Below are 22,307 nucleotides of genomic sequence, written 5' to 3' on the forward strand. Positions count from 1 at the left end.
CGGCCTCGCAAAAGCATCATGGGCCTGTCAGGGGCACCACGGGCCTGTCGTTGGAACTTCAGGCTTGTCAGGGGCACCACAGTTCTTTCAGATGCACCGGCGGCCTAGCACCATGGCACCATGTTTGGCCGAGGTCGCGATTCGGCGTATGTCGCCTCGCATTAGCCGCGCGTTTGCAGTCTTTTCGTGGTTTCAAACGTTCAAACATGGGATATGATGTTGCTCCCATGCATTAGGGTGGGTGTCAAGATCACCGGAAGGTCAGGTCAGATCATTTACCTTTGATGACCTCGGTTCACATTTTCGAGTTTTATGTTTCTAGGCTAGTTTTTGGAGCTGAATTCGAATTAAGCAACCATTTGACCATTTACGAAGTAGTTTTGGTGCCTTCGTAACATGTTACGAAGCTCTCAGAGGCGGTTGCCACCTACTACGAATACCCGGCAAAACCCTTACTGGTTGACCTGACCTGACCTGACCTGGCCTAAATGCATGAAGACATCATCTATGATCATAACTAACATGATATTCGTGATCAGCACCCCGAAAAACCATAGCAGCCACTCTTTACGACGCTCTAACAGGTCCCGATTTTCCCGACTTTTGGGTCAATGACCTGACCTGGAAAGTCAAACGATGACCTAGGACCTTAAAATTGGGTATAATCGGCTTCCTTTCATCACGGGCAGCACGGTCGTTTTTTCCGCGAAGCTCTAGCTCGATCAGGGGCCAACGGTCCCCCCCCCCCTATACGCTCGCTACTGGAAACACCAATACGGGCGAGGGTTAATGGATTATTAAAGACAATTTTCCAGGTTGCCCCCCCAGTCAAATTCCCTTAAAATAGGCTCTGACGCCATTGGCGTGAAAGTCCATGGCGTGAAACGATAAAGCTATTTAGCGTGTCAGAAATCATTAAACAAAACTTCTCACAAAAAAGTGTGTCTCGGTAAGTGCTTCAGTGCTGACCAAAAGATCGACAACTTCCCTGGAACCACTAAATTGTCGGTGAGCTCCGCTATCGCCGTCCTATGAAGACATATCGAATGCCATCAGTTTGTTGGGACAGGGCGCTGGCCTGACACGCGGTCGCTATCATTTCGCTGTCAGTTTGATTTATTGAGCCGAAGCGCCTTTGTCGTTTGTCCCAAAAGCCAACAGCTGTGAAACTATCTGAGCCACTCTGCGGCGCATTCTAACCGCCTCGGACCGTGTTCGCTCGTCGCCGAACAATCCATCTCGGAGCGGTAGAAATGTGAGAGAAATGACAGAGCTGTTCGCCGGGTATTTCGGACAATGAAAGCCAGCTCGGTGAGCGCCATATCCCAGGAGAATGGCTTGGATCGAGTGCGGATCCCGCCACAACTTCATTGTTCTCCAGTTGTATGCTATGGGAGTATAACGGTTATCAAAATTAGAATGCACTCAAATTCCCATCGTATCCGTGCCTTGTAAATAATTTGTGAATGCCGAATATGATTGATGTCTTCATTTGATAATTTCTTGGACGGTGGCATTAAAGGGACTATCCCACCTTTAACATGGGGTTTGAGTTGAGATAGCCAAGTTTGCGGCGAGGTTCAGAAACCACTATCTATCTAGGTTGCAACCCCCGCAGCCTCTTGGTGTTGAAGAAATTCGTTCCCTTCATTTGAAAATGGGCCTTGTGCAAGGCCCTATCTTCAACATGGAGCGACCGTTAGTGTGACGTCACCTCGTTTAGTCATTCTGATTTAAATGGGTTTGCTCGTTGAAAAATCGCTTAAAACTTGGTCTGAACTTTGTTGTGGTGCCTACAGAGTAAAAAAAATCAGCTTTATGACAGTAATGTGTCCTGGGGAAGGAGGTAATTTTGGGCTGTGACGTCACATATTTGAAAGTTTGTGTTTGGAATATGGGAAGCCTAAGATGTTTAATGAAAAATAAATGCCAGAACCGTGTTCCTGGTCATCCAATCTATAAAGTCGGGTACAATTTAACTGGTTTTAACAACATTTTAGAAGATGGGATAGTCCCTTTAACCTTTTCTCGATTGGCATCAGCATCATCAGGTCATGGTATTAGACATCAGTTATATTTACCCGATAATATGCATCTAGGTAAAGATCCTGAGTACTGAATGAGCAACATGGTTTTCGGCTTATTGAGATCACTTTATAACAACACTGTGTTTGAATGCAAGGCTATGATTTTACATAACGCGCAAACGAAAAAGTAGTTAGGCAAGACGTATTTGATTCTTTATTTAAACGAAAAAGTACCTACTAAAAAGAACTTCCATCAAAGTTTGCTTATACAAAACGGTATCACCTCTCTCTCTCTCTCTCTCTCGCTCTCTCCTCATCTTTCTCTCCCCCTCTATCCCCGAACATCTGGTGACCCGCCCCAGTGCAGTATACAGCGGGTGGACCCGGTCTGTAGTCTCCATTCCAGGCCTGCTCGGACCTCATTAATCAAACACACTCTGGACTCCGAGTGTCCTCTGTCGACAGCTCAACTCCTTCGCCCGCGTCGGCCGGCCATGTGCGCCGGAAGGGTCGCCTAGCAGGACCGGAAGCGCAGGGTTCCGGCGGAGGGAGGGGCGCCCGCCGGGAGGGGGGGGGGTGGACACTCCCCGGAGAGAGGGGAGGGGAGGAGAGGAGACGCACGCGCCGGCGCGAGTGCAAACAGAGGTGAGTGACGGCCAAACAGAGGGCCAACAGCGGGTAAGCAGGAAGGTCAACAGCGAGTAAGCAGGAAGGTCAACAGGCCGCCAGTCTTTGGTGGTATATCCTTCCTCCAAAGAGCTCAGTGACGTACTCTTGACGGCTGAGAAAATAAATGGGAGCGAAAATCAACTCTGGTAAAACTAGATACATTCTACATTATAGGTTGAGCATTGATAATGGTGCAAATGAAAATCAACGGCACTTCAAAAATCATATGACATTCGAACTTAGAAGTATAAAAAGGAAACTGAGGTTAAAAAATATACGTGCCTTGCAAGACCGGTGATATCAAAAGAAAACTCACATTCGGAAGTATAAGCGGTTTATTCGTCGTTTCAGCAATCCAACGTTACTCCTAGCCGTGCCATTGCCTTTCTAAAATCGCACATTCTGTCACATCTTGTAAGAATTGTGTTCTGAGTCACATTCCGTGTTTTTGCCAGCGTCCTCCATGTCTGTTGCTTCGTGGCCGCGTTTTTTCGTGACCGTCTGTCCGTGACCCACTTCCGTGACTGGGTGTTCGTTGTCTATATGTTCTCGTGTCTCCCTGCAATATGTCTTTGTGTCCATGTTGCCGTGTCCTGCACGGCTCTCGTGTTTGTTCCCCGTGTGCCCGTATGTTCGGATGGGACCCAGGTAACACAGCTCGCCGATCGCGAAAGCTACCAGCAGTGTCCAGTTCCCCATGAGAGACATCCGGTACCTCATTTCTCATCACTCAGTGCACATTGCCCCTGTACTCAGTGCCCCAGTAGTCAGTACTCTGTACTCAGTTCCTCAGTACCAAATAAACTCATGGGTAGGTAGGCACTGACTGCCTCAATACTCAATACCTATATACAGTACTGAGTACCTCCTCAGTACTCAGTGCCGATCTCTAGGCCAGGAGCGCCTCCCCGGTTTTCGGCTATCTGTCATCTCAGCAATGCTCGGCAACACTGGCGATCCCGTCTTCAGCGGCTCGACAGCGAGCTAAATCCTTCCGGCGACCGCGGCAGCGCAGCTCTAACGGGCCGCCGGCTTATTCGGCACATACTTCTGGTCGCCGTCCGCCTTGATAACGCCTTCAGCGGTGGATCAGCGTTTCCGGATAAACTGCCGGTTTAATATTTTATGTATGTGCTTAGCGGTAAGTGGGCGAGTGCTGGCCAGCTGCCCAGTGGAGGTGGGGGCGCTCGGTCAGAGTGGTATGACACCACACCTCTCGACTGTCAGGTGAGATGCCATCAAAGTGGCCTGCTTTACCTCGACCGGCGGAAATGGCCACATCCGGTCTGCTCAGTAGACTTATCCGGGATAGATGCAACAGTCATGCCGTGTGGTGTCTGGGTTGATTGTGAGAGGTGTCCAGAAAGGATCTTTTTCGTGTGATGGGTGGACTTACAGAGATAAAACACCTGTTTGAAGTTGAAATCACGAATGAAGCATCTCATAAATGTCACGCTGTTCTTGTTGCTCTTAAAGACTGGTCGCATAGGCTACTCGGGCGAACAAGTGCTCAAAGCTCTCCCTATAAATATAAAATGATCATTTCTTTCAACTCCTTTGTAACCATGAGATGAATGCATCGAACATCTGGCAGGCTGAGGGTAAAACTCAACCATAGTAGCCCGACAGCTTTACTTCTTGACTTCACCGGGGTGGACCATTGACGTAAAAGAGGCATTCCGGCAGATAGCGGACTGGGATAGTCACTCCTCCCGACGCGGCCGACTCAATCCGGTCGCCATGGAGACCGGTCTTTGGTCGCACGTGCGCCCTGTTGGCAGTGTGATCCAGCTCAGCCGGTCATCTGGGCCAGGTGGGCTGTCAGTAAGGGTCGGTTCACACCTGTCTGCGTGCGGCTGTCTGAGCCGGCTGAGGTCTGTCGAGGACAAGCAGTTGCTAACCGGGTGATAAATGTGACAATAACTCCAGATATAACTGCCAACAGACAGAAATTATAACTTCTTAGGGACGCTCGATGCTCATGTTTTCATAGAATAGCTCTTAGAAAGGCTAAGGCATTGTAGAAAAAAACGCTTTCCCAGTAGGTAATGTTTGAAGGCTTTGGGTGATAAATTACGAAGAAAAGGTGTGAAATAATCTCTCAAGCTACACTTCATGGAACGTAACTACAAATCAATGTCGCAGACAAAAACAACTAAAAGTGCCACCGAGTGTCATTTTATTACACAGTCACAGGGTGTGTAAGGACAGCTGAATAGTCCCGCTGTCACCCGCACGCTTCTACGGTCCAGCCAGTCCCCAAAGCGGCCTCTGTCTCCCCCGGCGGCCAGGGGAGGGATGCAGAAAGGAGAGAAATTATCTCCCCTTTTGGTGGGGCTCGCGTTTCGCCGCCACGCGCGCCGGGCGCCCTCCCCCTCCCCGGGTCCCCTGGGTCACGTGACACCCCGCGGTCAGCGGCGGTATGCGTTGGTCCATGGATTTTCCGGCTATTTGGACGGACGGCAGCTACCAAAACAGCTCGCGACGGCGCCGGGTCGAGAGAAGGGGAGAGGAGGGGAAGGGAGGGGAGAGGAGATGTGCACGGCAAGAAATATCCGAGCCAAATGAGATGGATAATGTGCATTAGGTCGATGAGCTTGCATGTCATCATTGTAATGCTTTTAGAAGGTACAATTATTTGAAGAAAATGCACTAAATTCGCATTACTCATTATTATAAGCCACATATTGGAGCACATCGATATTTCTGTATTCGTTAAAAAAGCTAACAGTTTCGGATCATCTCGATTCCTTCTCAAAGCTTTTATGAAAAAACCATAATAGTTTTTTCATAATAGTTTTGAGAGGGGATCGAGATTGATTGTTTGCTTTTTAAACGAATACACAACGATCGATCGACTCCGAAGTGTGGCTTATAATAATACAATTATTTCCTATTGCCTATTACCCTTTAGGCTGAATCATGCTTTTTACCAATCACATTTCTTCCATGCTAGAAACGAAGCCTTTTGACGAATTATTAATTCGTCAATCAGTGTATTTTTAGCTATGAATGGGATTGGTTTTCCACTGATGAATGGAAATTGCGGCAGACTTCCAAGAAACCGCGACAATATGTCATGTCATTGACTACCTATCTGACGTATCAGACAGCCAATCATCTCTGAGAGACGTGGCGAGAGCCACGTCTGACGTCACACCAGCTGACGTAAAAAGTGAGATGTTTTATAGCTGCTTAATGCAGTAAAATTTAGTAACTCCTAATGTATGTGTATTATATAAGGGGTTAAGAACACAGCTGCTCAAATTATAGCGCAAGGTGATCGTGTATAATAGAAAGTAATAATCTAAGCAAAGTGTCATGGAAAACGTCAGCAATATGTAGTAGTATCAGCGAGACCATTTGTGCATTAGACAGCACCGAATAGAGGATTGTACTTACTTGAAAAGCATTGCTATTTTATTGAAGCAAATGTGCAAACATTACCCAGCATATAAGTCACTGGCCACGTAAGTATGCTTTATCGAGGAAAATTTGGCCCACTTACAGTAAAACATTGCTAAACACTGATTCATTTCCTTCATTCGTATGCGAGCAGCACGTGCGTGCTTTTCTTGAAATCATCGTTCGTCGTAAGTGATCGTGTAAAATCGGAACTGCAGGCAAACATCACAAGAGCACTACAACTTTTCTCGGTTAAGAGGTTGAAATAGGCCAATAAAGACCCCTAAGCAAAAATTCAGCCTGCATTAAATAACATTCACATCAGTGGTCCTGCCTGTAATGTGCTACGCTCCGTCGACGGGCGGGTTTTCGGCCCGTTCGGACCTCTAACGAGGCTCCTCTCCTCCCCCGCTCCTCAGGCGCGCGTGGCACGTGCGGCGTTCAGCTGCGCACCGAGCACCATTCCGGCGCACAGCTGCGCCACAATGGCCACAGCCGCGCCACTTCTGCCGGACAGCTGCCTCAGGAAACAATAGGAGAGGGGACCTGGAACCAGCCACGGTTCAGAGATGATTATTACTGCCCTTTGAAATGGTCCGATGTCCATTGAGGTGGCACACGAAAACGCGTTTGAATTTATGACATTGCATGCCTACCATTTCGCGGGTTCCACTTTATCTGAGCTTATTGAAGCTTTGCGCACATAGCAACTGGTCATCGAGTGCCTATAAATTTTCCAGGATGTGTTGGAAATGGTATATATTTAAATCATATTTTGAATAGAAGCTTGCGTCCATTGTGGAGCAATATTCTTCAGCAAAGATTCTGATGGAGCGGATACCGTGCGAAAGGCGTGCACACTGCACAGTGCGCAGTACACATAAGAAACCATGGACTTGCGCGCTGCACTTAACGATTTAATTTTTAGTTTCTGTGTTTAAAGGACACGCATGCCTCCAATTGAAAATTTACTGTTTCACAACTATTTCTTTTAGTAAACATGCTCCCCTTGGCCTCAAATTTCATCGCCATTTACGCTGTATCGCCACCTGCATCTGCGCTTATTCCGCTGTCCACGATGTTTATCATCAGTGACATGAAATCGAGCTGAACTGGATTTCAGCGCTTATCGCCCGATCTTTTGCTGAGAGGGTGGGCCCATCACGCTTCTCACTCTAATACGTCACATCTTCTCGCCGACATTATCTAAGTCATGGAACGGAAGGCACGGAACAGCAGGTTGTGAGACGGGGATTACAGACCGGGTCACGCCCTGCAACGATGGCAGGATGGGCAGCGGGCGCGGACAGCATGGCTGGCAGGTCGGATCGGCCGCCCCAGCACCTGCATTTTACCGAAAATCCCACAAACCCTGGACACGAGCGGGTGGAAAGTCAGCAGCAGACGTGCGTCATGGACGGGATCACGTGCCACATGCCGCTAATTTTGGCCGGGATTTCGGACGGCCTTAAAATAATGGATTCTGATTGAAAACCGGAATTTTCAATTTGTAGCGAGTGACTTGCTGAGGTCTTACCTATTGCTGATACCTTACCTTGGACATTGTTTTATGTTTTATAGTACCGTAAACCGGGGTGAGTTGATATGGATTTTGAGGTTTTTCTAGATTTCTTTAAAAGTCACATTCATTTACGGAATTCTTTTTGTGCCAGTTTCATGGCACATACCTTGGAGAGGCAATCAGCAAAAATGAATAAAAAATGTATATATTAAGCCCCTTTTTTAAAACGCCAAAGTTCATATCAACTCACCCCCTGGGGGGTGGTGAGTTGATATGGTTTTGGATTTTTCAAAATTTCTCGGCTAAAGAAGCTCAGAGGTGAGTTGATAAAATGCCAGTGTTTAAAAAAAAGATGTGAGAACACATCCTAAAAGAAACCATCAGAAAAATGGTAGTAGTTAGGCAGCAGACCACACATTCATGAAAACGCAACCATGTCCAACACAGCGCTATCAAAATGCCTTGATTTTAGCAGCATCATTTTTTTCGCTTTATGATACTTAGTTTTACTTAGAACATTCTGAACTTGGCTAGTCACGTGTCCTCAAGCCAACGGTATCAAAACTGGCAATATATTTTGGAATTACAAGTGTATTTTCTTGTAATTAAAACACATTGTCAGTTGCGGGTCAAGGTTGATATGCCTCTGACAGAGATAATGGATTGAAATGAAAGAATACATATACTTCTGAGCTTTTGTTGACCGGTAGTCAACAAAATATTAATAAAGTGAAGTGAAGCAAATCTAATTCGGACTGTATTCTATAAGGTGAAATAAGCGACATAAAACAGAATTCGGCATCAAAAGCCAAAATTAACCCTCGCACTTATAGGCGGGCGAACGGACCACCTCGGCTTTTCGCACATAACTCGCGCAAAAACCGACCGATCACGACGAAACTTTCAGTCCCTCTCGAGTTTATCAATTCTACACATGTTCTAAAGATTTCATGACCCTGACTCAAATGGTTTTTGACTTGTGACCTGATTCTCGAGACCATGCTTGGCCGGAATCGCGATTTGGCGTAGTCGGCTCACGTTATCCGCGCATTTCCAGTCTTTTTGTGATTGTAACATCCAAACATGTTCTCGTAAATGATGTTGGTCCCACGCAGTATTGTGGGTGTCAATCAACTGTCAAGGTCACCTGAAGGTCAGGTCAGGTCATTGACATTTGGTGACCTCGGTTCACCTTTGGTGTTTTACATGTTTCTAGGGTAATTTCTTTCGGGCCGAATTCGAATTTAACATGCATTTGATCATTTATGAAGTAGTTTTAGTGCCTTCGTAACATGTTACGACACCGTCAGTGGTAGTTGACACTTGACACTCCCTATGGATAGCCGGCAGGACACCTACTGGTTGACCTGACCTGACCTGACCTGGCCTAAATGTACGAAGACATCTGTGATCAAAACTAACATGACATTCGTGATCAGCAACAGCCAAAAAATAATACTCGTAAACTCGCTTTACGAACTTCAAATAACCCCCTATTTTCCCGACTTCTGGGTAATTGACCTGGCCTGGAAGGTTAACCAATGACCTAGGACCTTAAAGTTGGTTATCATCGGCTTCCTCGCGTCTCGGGCAACACGCTCATTTTTTCCGCGAAGCTCTAGCTCCACCAGGGGCCAAACGACGATGGGATTCCAACTGACCCCCCCCCCCCTATACGTTAAACGCTGGCAAAACACGAATACGGGCGAGGGCTAAAACACCAGTCAATTTCTTTATATTGTTTGTTCCATTTCATTTTGTCACTCATTCTCCGTTGGCAACTGCCAAGCAGGAAAACTAATCAGTTTCACGAGATCAGAATTCCCGCGCTGTTAGCCATACATAAACGACAGTTCTGTCATTTTCGAAACTACGAATAATTATAACAGTTTTTTTTTAATCTGTATGTATATAGGTGTTCTATAGTGTTCCTTTGTAGCTTGTAGGGAGCCATCTTGAGACTTGACAGGGAGTTGTGCTGTGCCTTTTGCATGTTAGGTATGTCCACAGAAAAAAAAAACTTTGGGGTTACTGATGCTAGTTGTCGGACCTTCGTCCCCGTCTTGAGTTGAGATGTTAGTTTCACAACGTTTCGGCCAGTTACTCTCCGGCCGTCGTCACTCGTCAGGTGTTCTTTGACCCTCAGAAGGACCTGGATGTTGGTGGCGTTGCGCCGTACGCGTCAAACAGTTCGAAAGTCCTGTAGTCAGCGGGAATCGAACTCGGGTTTTCCCGGTGCTGGTCCACGGTTGTAATCACTCCACCATCGAGGCAGATTTGACTATGGCCGGATAAGTTACTGGCTGAAACGTTGTGAAACTAACATCTCAACTCAAGACGGGGACGAAAGTCCGACAACTAAATTCAGTGATACTAACAGGCCTCGTCTCAAGCATTCAGAAAAAAAACTAAAGCTTTTGGGGGTTGATGGAATGATGTGGGGAAAGAAAAGGAGAAGAGTTGGTCTAATTGACTTTGTCTTACCTGCAGACCCATATTTCATGCTAATTTGCATGCCTACCAGCCTGGTATCAGCTTTTATCATGCATATCAACTCACCACTTGATGGCATATCAACTCACCACCTGTCACTTTTCTTAAAATTATAAAAAAGCGTTGTTATAGGTGAAACCCAAAATTACCTGGGATCAACAGTAAATTGATGGTAGTTTCTTTCCCAGTGCATGGTGTTTCATGAATATCCACCGTCTTTGCTGTAGGGTGGGGACTTTTCCTTAGTTTCAAAATCAGAAGAAAAAAAGGACTTTGAAAAAAGTAATGTGTTAAGAAGGCACTGCACCACATGCATGCCTTTCTCAGCTATATGCATCACTTATTGGTTGCTTCACTTCACAGAAAAAGTAAAACTGAAAATTGGTTTACAAATAGATGAGCAGCACACATTTTAACATTTTTCGAGCAATTTATATCAACTCACCACCCCATATCAACTCACCCCGGTTTACGGTAATATTCCATTATTGCGTAGCAAAATATTTCAGTTGTTTAACAACTTCACAAAACTACACCTATTTAGAGCCTTATGCCACCGGAACCCACTTTGGTCGTTTCAAGCCATTAGACATCAAATGCAGCTGCTTGTACCCTTAATTGGGAGGTGGACTTTAGAGGCCGTGTCTTCCAATTTCTTACCACATAGCTCGGTATGCCAGGTCATCATGAATTCATCAAGGCATTTCCCACAGTCCATTGCTTATACTTGTAAGCACGGTTGTTGACAGTCCAATGTCCATTGCATTATACATGATACATCCTTAAGGCTAAACAAGATTTGTAAAAGCCTAACTCAGACAAGAGTCGGAAACGAAAAGAACTTCTATTATCATGTCTAACGAGGGATAAAAGTAAATGCGGTTTGTAATTCTTATACTGAGAGTCTTCAAGCTCATTCACTATAAGGTTTGGCCATGGTCTTCACGGCAAATAACTTCCAGAAAGCAACAGCAACAAAGACAAAGATAAATGACATCAGTAAAGAAAATCGTAATTTCAACAATGTTCCATTCATATAAAATACCAGTCACGTTTACTGTGCACTGTTCCTCACAAAAAGCTAAGATCTTTAAACGGAAACAACATGGACATATGGGCATTTGGCATGGGCAGCATCGTGCAAACGGCAGCGCTTAATGGGACGGGCGAAGCGGATCAGAGGGGATTACATAAACGTATTTCAGACACTAAGCCTGATTCGGGATGTAACCGCAAACTAAAAGTAGTTCCTTTATCCTCGCTGCACGCCAGGTTCATTCATGACAACAGGTGTTTAAAAAAGTATTGAATAAAAAAGAATAAAAACCTACAAGACGCAGTTCCAAAATATGACTACGATCATCAAATTGGAAATTCACAAACTACCACATAAAATGATCTGACACATACAAAACAAAAACAAAAATCTTTGCGTGTTTTCCGTGCATGCGATATTCCATGGTTTATTAAATGTACATACATTGCATGCTGTCCCTCCGGATGCTCCTCTTTATCCTGAAATGTGATTTCTCTCACTCCTAACTCGCTGCTGAAAGCCTCCATTCTCAATTACCGAGTCACGCCTACCGACTAGTATCACGGGAGCAGTCCTTCCCGCACCTTCCCGAGCTGGTGGTCGGCCACTGACGCCGCTCGCGCAGTGCTGTAGTATCACGGGGGATTCTGCAGCGCCCTGACCAGCAGGCCCTCCCTCACCGTCTCGTGCCTGGTGCCCAGGTGGGTACTGAGGCCGCTCGCGTGCCTTCAGTGCTATCCCCTGGAGAGGAGCGCGGCCCAGATGCAAACTCGGCGCGTCCGGCTCCGTGAGTCTGGCGGTCCTCTGTAATGGCGGGATTTGGTGGCCCAGCAGCTCGTGCCAAACACCTTAACTTGGGAGAGCTTAACAGTCGCGAAGAAACGAACCAAATTTAGCACAGCAGCCGATAAATGGTTAAAGGATATTTTGGTTCACATTAGAAAATAGACAACCTGATGCATCCAAGAACAAAAGGAGGCATCAGATTGCGTGGACTGGTCAGATAACGTGCACTGAAAATGCCGCCGGTGTAACAACGTCGATATTTCACTCCACGGTATTCAATTCTTTTAGCACCAAGCCGTCACCTCTAGCCGTAACAATTCCTGTCTCACACTCCTAACACCGTCAACCGTCCAGATTTGCTCGCCTTTGCGCAATGCACGTGCAAACTTGCTCTCACAGCCCTGCAATAACTCGCCAAATCACGTGTCGAACTGCGGTCGTTAACTTCACGGTCCGCATCTGAGCGGCATTCCATTCCCGGCATTCCACCGCCCGCGCCGCGCCAGGAATGGCGCTGGATTGTCGAAATTTTTGGTCCGGGCCCTGACGGCCACCGCTGGTGGTTGTACTGCAGAATCATTGCGGTATCATTCCGTTGGTCAGAGTTTGTCACGAGTCGGCCCGCTAGGACCGGCCAGGTGCTCTGCACTGATTAGCGGTGCTCAGAACACCACTTAAACGCGTTAGCGACGGCAAAAGATGGCCGCGTGACGGCGGTAAGCCGGCGCGGAGGTCAGCGTGGTGCTCTGCTCTGTCGGCACCGGCCGACTGTCGAGGGTAGGGAGAGTCGGCTGGGACCGTCACCAGGCAGCCCGGACCGAGCTGCAGTGATGCTGGGGTGTTGCTGGAGCAGTTACGAACTGTTTCTGGACCGATTCTGGACTGATGTCATCGGCCCAAATGCTGAGCATTGATAAACTTAGTAACCACTGTGGTCTCTGAATAAATGTTTTCAATGACATATAAATATTAGCCGTTTTCACGACGGGCTATCCGGCGAATGCACCTGATCTGACCAGATCTGCACCTAATTTCTTTTACAGCAAATATCTTCATTTTATGAATTTATTTCAGTGTTTTAATCGATGATGCTCTCTGATAATATGACAAAGCAGGCAAATAAGCAATTAGTGCAACCCTATAGCTGACAGCTGCTAAGAGACACACTGAACCTGATTTGACCAAATCTGCACCTAATCTGTACCAGATGTGCACCAAATGTGTACCAGATGGCCGTCGTGAAAACGGCTATTATTCACGCGAACTTTGAACTTTATTGGTCATGTGTTGTAACTAAATGCGTTATCCTTATCGCAAGTCCCATGTACGTAACGGCATGGCCAGCTAAACGTGGGCGCCTTGTGACCGCACCACCTTGGTAAACACAAACAGCGCACTAACACCGCCGCCCTTCGTTCCGGAGTGGCAGCAGAAACACACTAAGCTGCCTACAGTGGGCGCGGCACATGTTACTGAAGGCGTAAATAATGGTCCGAGGGTGCAGTGTTGGCCACAGCAGGCGTCTCGCCCAGAAGTGGTTGTGGTCATTGAAATGGTCCTTAACCCGCGCGGGGCTGGGGGAGGGGGTAAATTTAACCCCCCCCCTCGCGAATTTTTGCAATATCTCGAAAACGGCGGCGCGCAGCGCCGCCAAACTTTCAGTACCTTTTCTTACATCAATTTGACACGTTCCCTGAAAATTTGAGCGAAATCCCTCGGAAACTTTTTTTGAGAAAATGACGTTTTATTGACGTCATGTTCGCCATTTTCGCCTAAAAAAACGGCACAATTTCAAACGCCGCTAACATCTTCATTTTTAAGGGAATCAAGACGTAACAAAAAAAGTTAACATGATTCTCTTTTGTCTATCAAATGGCTATCTCGGTTTTTTGAAAATCATTGATTTTGGCCCATTTTTTTCCTAAAAAAAACTGACTTTTTTGGGAAAATAATTATAAAATCAAAAATTTTGCGTGTATCGAAAAAACCGGAATATATGTCAGAGAAGTGGTATATGTGCACCTACATACCAATTTTTAGAAGAATCGGTTCAAAAATGTGGAAGTTATTCAAAATTGTATGACGTCACGACACACATTTTTTTGAAAAATGATTTTTTTGGAAGTTCTAGACCTCGTAAGGAAACAAAAATAGCACCATTTGATTCGCCGTGAAAAACTGCATCAGATAGACAACACCTTTGTAGGCCTTAACAACCAACTTCAAAATTTGACCTCACTTGACCTGACCTTGACCTGACCTCGACCTGAAATTCATCCAGATGTGGTCCATATCACCTATTGAGTGTGCCTATTGAATTTTATGAATAAAATGACCCATAAAACATGTGTTGCAAATGCCCTTTTCTATATTTTGTTTTTTTGTGACCTGACCTGACCTGACCTGACCTTGACCTTGACCTCTGAATGATATTGTATGCAAGGAATATTGTCTTGGTAGCCTAAGAACACGTTTTGGGCAATCCGTCTCAGTCCATGACTCCATTCTTCGGCAACTACGGTGCAAGGCCGATACTGTAGAAACTTTCAATTTGTACCCTTGACCTGACCTTGACCTTGACCTCAAACTTTAAATAAAGTACATGTTTTTAGTTGTTCGTGATGAGATCTTTCGATTGGTGTTTGAATTTTCCAAATCGGACCATTAGTTCGGGAGATAGCAGGGGGGGGGGGTAAAATTTACCCCCCCCCCCAGCCCCGCGCGTTCGGCTGGAGACCCCAGCCCCGCGCGGGTTAATTGAACAACTGGAGGCGCCTCTGAGAACATATGGGAAGGCATATGCTGCCTGCTGCCAGACAGATATATTTAGACATAAATCTGAGAAAATCGCCTGACATCACCCGATAATTGACTCTAGTCAACTCAGATCCTCAGTGGCGTGCCTGATAAGCGCTGTCTGAAAATACCTTCCGCTCATCAATCAGACCAGCACGTCCGTGTTGGGCCGACACCAAAGCCGCGTGTTCAGTAGCTGGGTGACGTGTCATGGTGAAGTCATAGGTATCACCAGTTCGACAAACCAGAACTGCAGTCTGGATGCAGTAGGTACTGGGAGCTGTGAAACATACCGGTCTGACGTTGAGGTCTATTCACGCGTAAAGCCGTAGGAAATCGCAAAATTAGCTGTGATCGGCTGGAGTTAAGGAATCTCAGACAGTGACATCACTGTCTTAGCACATCCGAGGGGCGACTGTTCAGCGGGAGCACCTGTTCAATATGCATAATCGACTTCCCTGAAACATGAAATGCTGACATGCAGTGAAAATAATCGAACTACAAGCACGCAAACTTTCAGCTACAGTGCTGAGATTGGCGCCATTTTAAAAAATAAAACCGCGGGTGGCTGTAAACTAAACACTTCCGTGTGCCTTCAAGTGTACTATTTGAATTTTGTCAGAACTACCGAAAAATTGGATTCGTTTTGTTGATTTAGAATCATTATATTTTTTTTCCACCGTGTACACTCAATTCAGTTTCTCGCCTATGGACGCATCTGCCGCTCCTTCATTATAGCTGGTTGGCTGGAAATGGGCCTGTGAGCACTGAGTAACATCCGAAACGACAAATGGCACGAGGACAGAGGGTGCAGACTGCAGGACATCTTCCCCGAAACATTTCAGCAGCGTTTCGGCGAAGGCGACACAAGTGCGATATGTTTCATCTGTAAGGTGTTTGTCACGTTTACTGTGCCATGGCACGTAAGCAGCTCTTTTTCAAACTCTCGACATACGTGCAAGTTTTATACGCTCTGTCGGGTACCTCGCTCGAGGCAGGGAAGAGTTTAGGTGCGAGCTTATGCCGTCACGAAGCCTGTTGTCCTCGATGTGTTTCGAATGTTCAAATAGGTTTAGGCGAGACCACGAGATAATATGGTGGTTTGTGGCTTGTAATTCGGTTTGTAATCCGAGAGTAATCCATGATTGGGGCTTGTAAGTACAACCCAGAGGACCAATCAGGTAAAAGGGTTTAATCGCTTTGTAAGATGCACAAAATGCCTAAAGTTATCGGTTACGGCCGCATATACTGCTTGGTTTACAATTTTTACTGCCCCCCTGTTCATCATATTTTAGCACTTGCTGTGGTCTCACTAATCGGTTTGACACATCAGTTACTTGACTAGCTGGTATTACTTATTCGAACATGTGTAAAAAATGGCTATGCAGTTATTTTCAATCAAATAGCAAAACAGACTGCCGATTAAATGAGTATCCTACAAAAAATTGCTGCTTCGGACGATTTTAGTATACAAAAGATGCGAATAGGGTAAACAAATTAAAAAAGGCCTATGTACCTAATATTTTGTAATTACATCAAGGCATCAAACAAGGCAAACAATAATTACAAAAATACATATCGTTCAGAGTAAATTGTCTCAAAGAAATTATAACTACTAACGGTAGGCAGACTCCTGCGTCTGCAGCGGTACTCACCACGTTGACAAACTCCTGGTAGGTGACCAGCTCCAACTCCCCGGAGCGGACCAGCGGTACTCACCACGTTGACAAACTCCTGGTAGGTGACCAGCTCCAACTCCCCAGAGCGGACCAGCGGTACTCACCACGTTGACAAACTGCTGGTAGGTGACCAGCTCCAACTCCCCGGAGCGGACCAGCGGTACTCACCACGTTGACAAACTCCTGGTAGGTGACCAGCTCCAACTCCCCAGAGCGGACCAGCGGTACTCACCACGTTGACAAACTCCTGGTAGGTGACCAGCTCCAACTCCCCAGAGCGGACCAGCGGTACTCACCACGTTGACAAACTCCTGGTAGGTGACCAGCTCCAACTCCCCAGAGCGGACCAGCGGTACTCACCACGTTGACAAACTCCTGGTAGGTGACCAGCTCCAACTCCCCAGAGCGGACCAGCGGTACTCACCACGTTGACAAACTCCTGGTAGGTGACCAGCTCCAACTCCCCAGAGCGAACCAGCGGTACTCACCACGTTGACAAACTGCTGGTAGGTGACCAGCTCCAACTCCCCAGAGCGGACCAGCGGTACTCACCACGTTGACAAACTCCTGGTATGTGACCAGCTCCAACTCCCCAGAGCGGACCAGCGGTACTCACCACGTTGACAAACTCCTGGTAGGTGACCAGCTCCAACTCCCCAGAGCGGACCAGCGGTACTCACCACGTTGACAAACTCCTGGTAGGTGACCAGCTCCAACTCCCCAGAGCGGACCAGCGGTACTCACCACGTTGACAAACTCCTGGTAGGTGACCAGCTCCAACTCCCCAGAGCGGACCAGCGGTACTCACCACGTTGACAAACTCCTGGTAGGTGACCAGCTCCAGCTCCCCAGAGCGGATCCGGTCGGCCAGTTGAACTCGTTTGCCCACGTCCACACACTCAACAAACTCAGCAGAGCTCATCGCCCGGAGAAAGTCGACGGCGAGCACTTCTCCGAAACCCTCCGGGTCCACCTGAACGGGTCAGAGGTCAGGGGTCAGAGGTCAGAGCCCAGAGGTCACATATCGGAGGCTAGCATCAGAGGTCAGAGGTCACATATTACTGTCGGAGTACATACAGGCAGAGGTCAGTTTCAGCACCTCTCCGAACCCCTCCGGGTTCACTTGAACAGGTCAGAGGGTCAGAGGTCGGAGGCCAGAGGTCAAATTTCACAGGTCAAAGGCAGAGGTCACAGTTTAGTGTCACTGGTCGGCGTCAGAGGTCAGAGGAGGTCGACCTGACAGGTCAGAAGAGATCAGTGTCAGCGCCGCGGGAATGGGCATGCAAGCTAAGCGTCAGGTTGCGGCTATTCTATAACTTTTTTAATAACTTAACTTAATCGTTTTTTACTATAACGATTAACGAGCTTGGTAATAGGCAAGCCCTAGGAACAACATTGGCATTTATGTAATCTGAGTACGTTGAAAGGAAAGGCACAAACGAAGGGTTCTAGACGCTTTGATAGTCAAGATGTCCATTTAATAGTTCGACCGCACCAAAGTTTTGATCGTGAATATTTGGACTATTGGCAACAGGCATACATTAGATACATTTAATGTCAATATTTTCTCGAACATCGACAATTAATATTGGAAAAAGGAATGAAAAGTCCAAAAATATGTATTTCATTGCTGTTTTTAGTAAACAATACAAATGTGCTTTGCAAAAAAAGATCGAACTATCATGAATGGCCGCGAGTCACGTCCATCAGCTCCGTCCATCCGCTCGGCTCGAACTGGGGTGGTCCGTTCGTCCGTCCGTCCGTCCGTCCGTCCGCTCTAATCCCCGGCGCGTGAGTGCCGTCTCAGCAGTCCGGTAAAAAATGGCAACCGGCCCGCTCAGCCCCATCGAAACACCGACTGAAATTAGGATTACTGTCCAGAGAGGCATCAGCAGTGCCAGAGGCGCACCCAGGCGCGGGGTTCGCGAGGGGGAGAGGGGTACACGGTTACAGTCAAATCGCTGACCCGTCCATGAAGTAATATTTCTTATCACCCTTAATATAAGCAAAAGATACACATCGATAGATGTGTATCTTTTGCTTATATTATAATTATTCCTTCTGTGTGCTGTTTAGCATCGCGCCAATGCGGTGCCCTTTTCATGGCTTCCTCCTGGCTCCGCCATTGCTGGCACTTCGTGAATGGAGGATGGGCAGCAGCCTGAGCTTTGCACGTCGGAATCGTGAAAAACGCCAACGGGTGTGGCAAAACGAGAACTTCCAGAGCAGAAACACGCCGCTGGTCGGGGCAATTAGTCGGCGACTGCCGGCGTTCTTTGGTAAAAATAATGATTCGTGACTGGCGTTATTTGTTGATTTTTCTCAGCAGATTAAAGCAAGTATTCTTATTGAAGCTGACAGTGATTCGAGCTGCAATGCAGTTGAAAGACTTCGAACTACATGCGGCGTTGGCCGTTGTCCCACATTGTGAGCCAGCATGTCTAGTCGTGTCATTCTGCTGAACTAAGCATGTGCAATAATGTCATGATGTATGCTGGTGATGATGCATGTAGGTATATGCTCATAATCGTGGAAACCAATATTTTATTGTAAGCATGCAAGCAAACAAGGTCAGCTGATTGCGAGTCTGTAGTGCTGACGTAGAACCTTGATTGGCGTGGCTATATTGTTTTGTTGGGAGCGAGCTCTTTCGCCTGAAAGGGCTATTGCAGAGCAGCGAGCTGATAGGAAGGGGTGTAGACACTGGACTGTGTGGACAACCGACGGTGCTCCGCAGCGGCAGAGAGCGTCCCGCGGGATGGGGCTGTCCCGATGGGACAGCCCGCCCTGCCGTTCAAACGGTTACCCCGCAGAGGGTGACTGTCACGGGTAGATGACCGATGGTCGGACTTACTTACTCTTACTTACTCCTCGGCGACAGCTTCGTCGACGGAACGGGAGCCGAAGATCCGCCTCCATGCCGTCTCCGCTCCTCCCAACGTGCAGATGTCGGCCAGGGTTCGTCGAGACACCGTCCCGCACGCGAGCTGGCACGCCATCCTCCCACGGGGGCCACAGAGGCCCGATCTCGCGATCCAGCCCGGCCTCAGACCGACACGGGCCATCCTCCCGACTTCCGCTTCTCCTGGATTTGGCTTCCTGGCATCGTCAGTTTCCATCTTGAATTTGAGTAGTTGCTGGAAGTCGGAAGCCGAGAGGACGATCCTGCTGGTAGCGGGCGCGCCATTGCCCGCCAGCCGGTCTGCCTTCTCGTTGACCTCCACGCCTCCATGGTCGGACTCTCGGGATCACATTAATTAATTTATTATTATCTTTGAAGATTTGTTAAATTTTGCACAGAACTTGCAGATGCAGCCGTCCATGGATATTCCCGGCTGGGAAGCCGCGCAATAGGCTGAGCGATCACCTAGTGGTGAGATGGCGAACTAATGATTCGACGAAGTGATGAGAGGGCGCCACCGACGCAGAAGGGGACGTCACAGTGGATCGTGGCAATGCCTGACGCTTCGAGGGCGTCTGGAGGAATTTTGGGCCGTGAGCCTCCCAAAAGCGTCAATTATCTTTTACCGTCACCCGTCAATTTCAATTCCTTTTCACAAAGGGGGGGGGGGGAGGGCGAAAGTACGATCTAGTTCCTTCCACCTTTGCTCCTTTCCGCTCCCTCACGTTTGCTCATCTTTGACTGAACACTTGAGCATCGCGGTATACCTAAAGGTCGTCCTGTTTCTAGGAGATGAAGCCGATTTCAATCGATTATTAGGTTTCATTTGAAAGGATGAACTCTAAAACATTTTCAAAAGCATAATTTATCCCGCTAGCAATGCAAGAACATATACGTTAGAAATAGAATGCAGGGGGTATTTACGTCCTTAACCCGATCAAAACCAGGTCAAAGACCCAAAGGTCGAAGTCCAGTTTCTTTCACCACCCCGTCGTTTCCATCCTCAGGACAATCAAATCCTTCTCCATCACGCCGCAACCCTCAATCTGGGCTGGTCAGGCACCCTTATCTCATGTAGGCTGCTCCCTTGGAGCGGCACCGCGGCTCCCGAGGGAGCGCACCCCGTAGCCGGGTGCAGTGAGTACCTTGGGGCGGCTGGGTGGCCTGTCGTCTGGACGGGCTCAGCCCCGATTACTCACTAGGGTGCCTACCCAGACCAATGTCTCCCCCTAATTCCTATCATCCTCCCTGCTCTTCAATGGTCTCATTAGACCGAAAGGGCCTAACCCAACAAAACAACACAGGCAAACAACTGGTTTATTGTTATATAGCTTTGGCCAAAAAGTGGCCACATCATCACGGTTTTGGTGAAAACTTACATCAAGTACCTGGTTCTTTACCTCGAGTAATATAGATAACACTATGTTATTTACAACACTTGGGTCAAAGTCGGTCGATTGATCTATAGTTCAATGAAGAACGGGATTATAGAGCTAACAACGCGAGCTATGAACGGTGAAGCTACGAAAACGTGTTCACTTACATGCAACAGTGGCGGATCCAGGGGGGGGGGGCTGCGGGGGCTGGCAGCCCCCACCCAAGGAAAACTGGCGCCACTGCGCCGAAGGCGCAGTGGCGCCAATTTTCAATTCGCAACTCATCGGAGTGCCGCATACTAGGACTAGGATGCAAAAATCAGTCGAATAACGTCGTTTCAGTACGCTCCGCACCGATATTTCCAATCGTGTGGTGTCACTGTACATACTGATCCTGGGCGCCTCTTGTCAGGGCCACTGGGCGCCAATATTTCAGCGCCAATACGATGCGACTATGGCGCCCATCCGGGGCGTGGCGCCCAATTATGACCTGCAGCCCCTCCCCAGTGAAAATCCTGGATCCGCCACTGACATGCAACGTTCAATAAATACCAATGCGAATTACTTTTAATATGCAACACACGCCAATCTCAATACACAAATATTTGTAACACTGATAACTTACCTTATCAAATATATCCCGTAAGTTCTGAAACAGAGGAGAATCTGATGAGCACCATATCACGCTGTGCCAAAATCAACAATTTTATGATTCGACGTTCTTTTTACGTGCATTACATTTGAGATAAAAGACAAACATTACACTTATTGTTGGTAATGCATACCTATTCCTTTATATGTAGAAGGCCGTGCCGGGAAAGGGACTCTTCATCAAAGGATAACAAACCTTATGCATGCACTGATAGGACAATGCAGATTGATGTCAATTGTCTGGTAAAGCATTCATGTTGCTTTCGTAGGTAATTGTTAACTGCCAACATTCGACAACATAATGGAAAGGCTCATAATTGACCTTTCCATTATCGCCGGCCATTGCGAACAGTGCAATCACGTGCAGTGTGATAGGGAACTCACGTCGTGCAGCGCCTGCCGCCTCAGCAGCACCTCGTCTCCGTCCACTGAGCCGCTGGGGGTGCTCTCGCCCAGGTCGTCCGTGTTCTCCGGGCTGGCCAGCATGCTGACATTCTCAGGTCGCCCACAGGTGGCGCGCAGATCGCCGACAACTCGCCGATAGGGGGCGCTAGTGGCGAAGACCGCCGGCGGGTGGTTCAGTCGGCGATGAGATCATGATTATGGAGAGCTAAAAAGAAGAAAAATGTCAGTCGTTGGCATACCTTATAGCAGCATTAACATAAATGACAATTAATGAACTATTGCAAGGATTGCATGTCACATGGTGCCATAACTCCAGGCCCTATATCTAAGACCTGAACTTCATTTGCATATTACCATTTCGGACATTTTGACCACAAATATTTAAAGAAGAATTTCACATAGGAACAATATAAAAGGTAGGTTTCTGTTTAGAGCGTAGGCAAAAGGGGCAAAAGTACCAAAGCAAGTTTTGGCTAATTGTTTTGCATAGGCGACGGAATGTGGGGGGTGTACCGGGGCACCGTGCCCCCTTAATTTTGGCATTTTAACATTAGCCCTAT

At 47.4% G+C, this 22,307-nt stretch overlaps 1 protein-coding gene across 1 annotated transcript; it reads right to left on the reverse strand.

The window, feature by feature from the left end:
• Positions 1-14,879: 14,879 nt before the first annotated feature.
• LOC122372817 lies at positions 14,880-21,947 on the reverse strand. Its single transcript, XM_043350413.1, has 4 exons — positions 21,727-21,947; positions 21,317-21,340; positions 17,222-17,386; positions 14,880-14,930 (listed from the first exon to the last, which is right to left on the reverse strand). Exons 1-4 carry the CDS (start codon positions 21,826-21,828, stop codon positions 14,880-14,882), a joined length of 342 nt encoding a protein of 113 aa, XP_043206348.1. The 5' UTR covers positions 21,829-21,947.
• Positions 21,948-22,307: the final 360 nt, after the last annotated feature.

Source organism: Amphibalanus amphitrite, unplaced genomic scaffold, assembly GCF_019059575.1.
Source record: "Amphibalanus amphitrite isolate SeventyFive unplaced genomic scaffold, NRLGWU_Aamphi_draft 001404F_arrow, whole genome shotgun sequence".
In the NCBI taxonomy this organism is placed as follows: domain Eukaryota; kingdom Metazoa; phylum Arthropoda; class Thecostraca; order Balanomorpha; family Balanidae; genus Amphibalanus; species Amphibalanus amphitrite.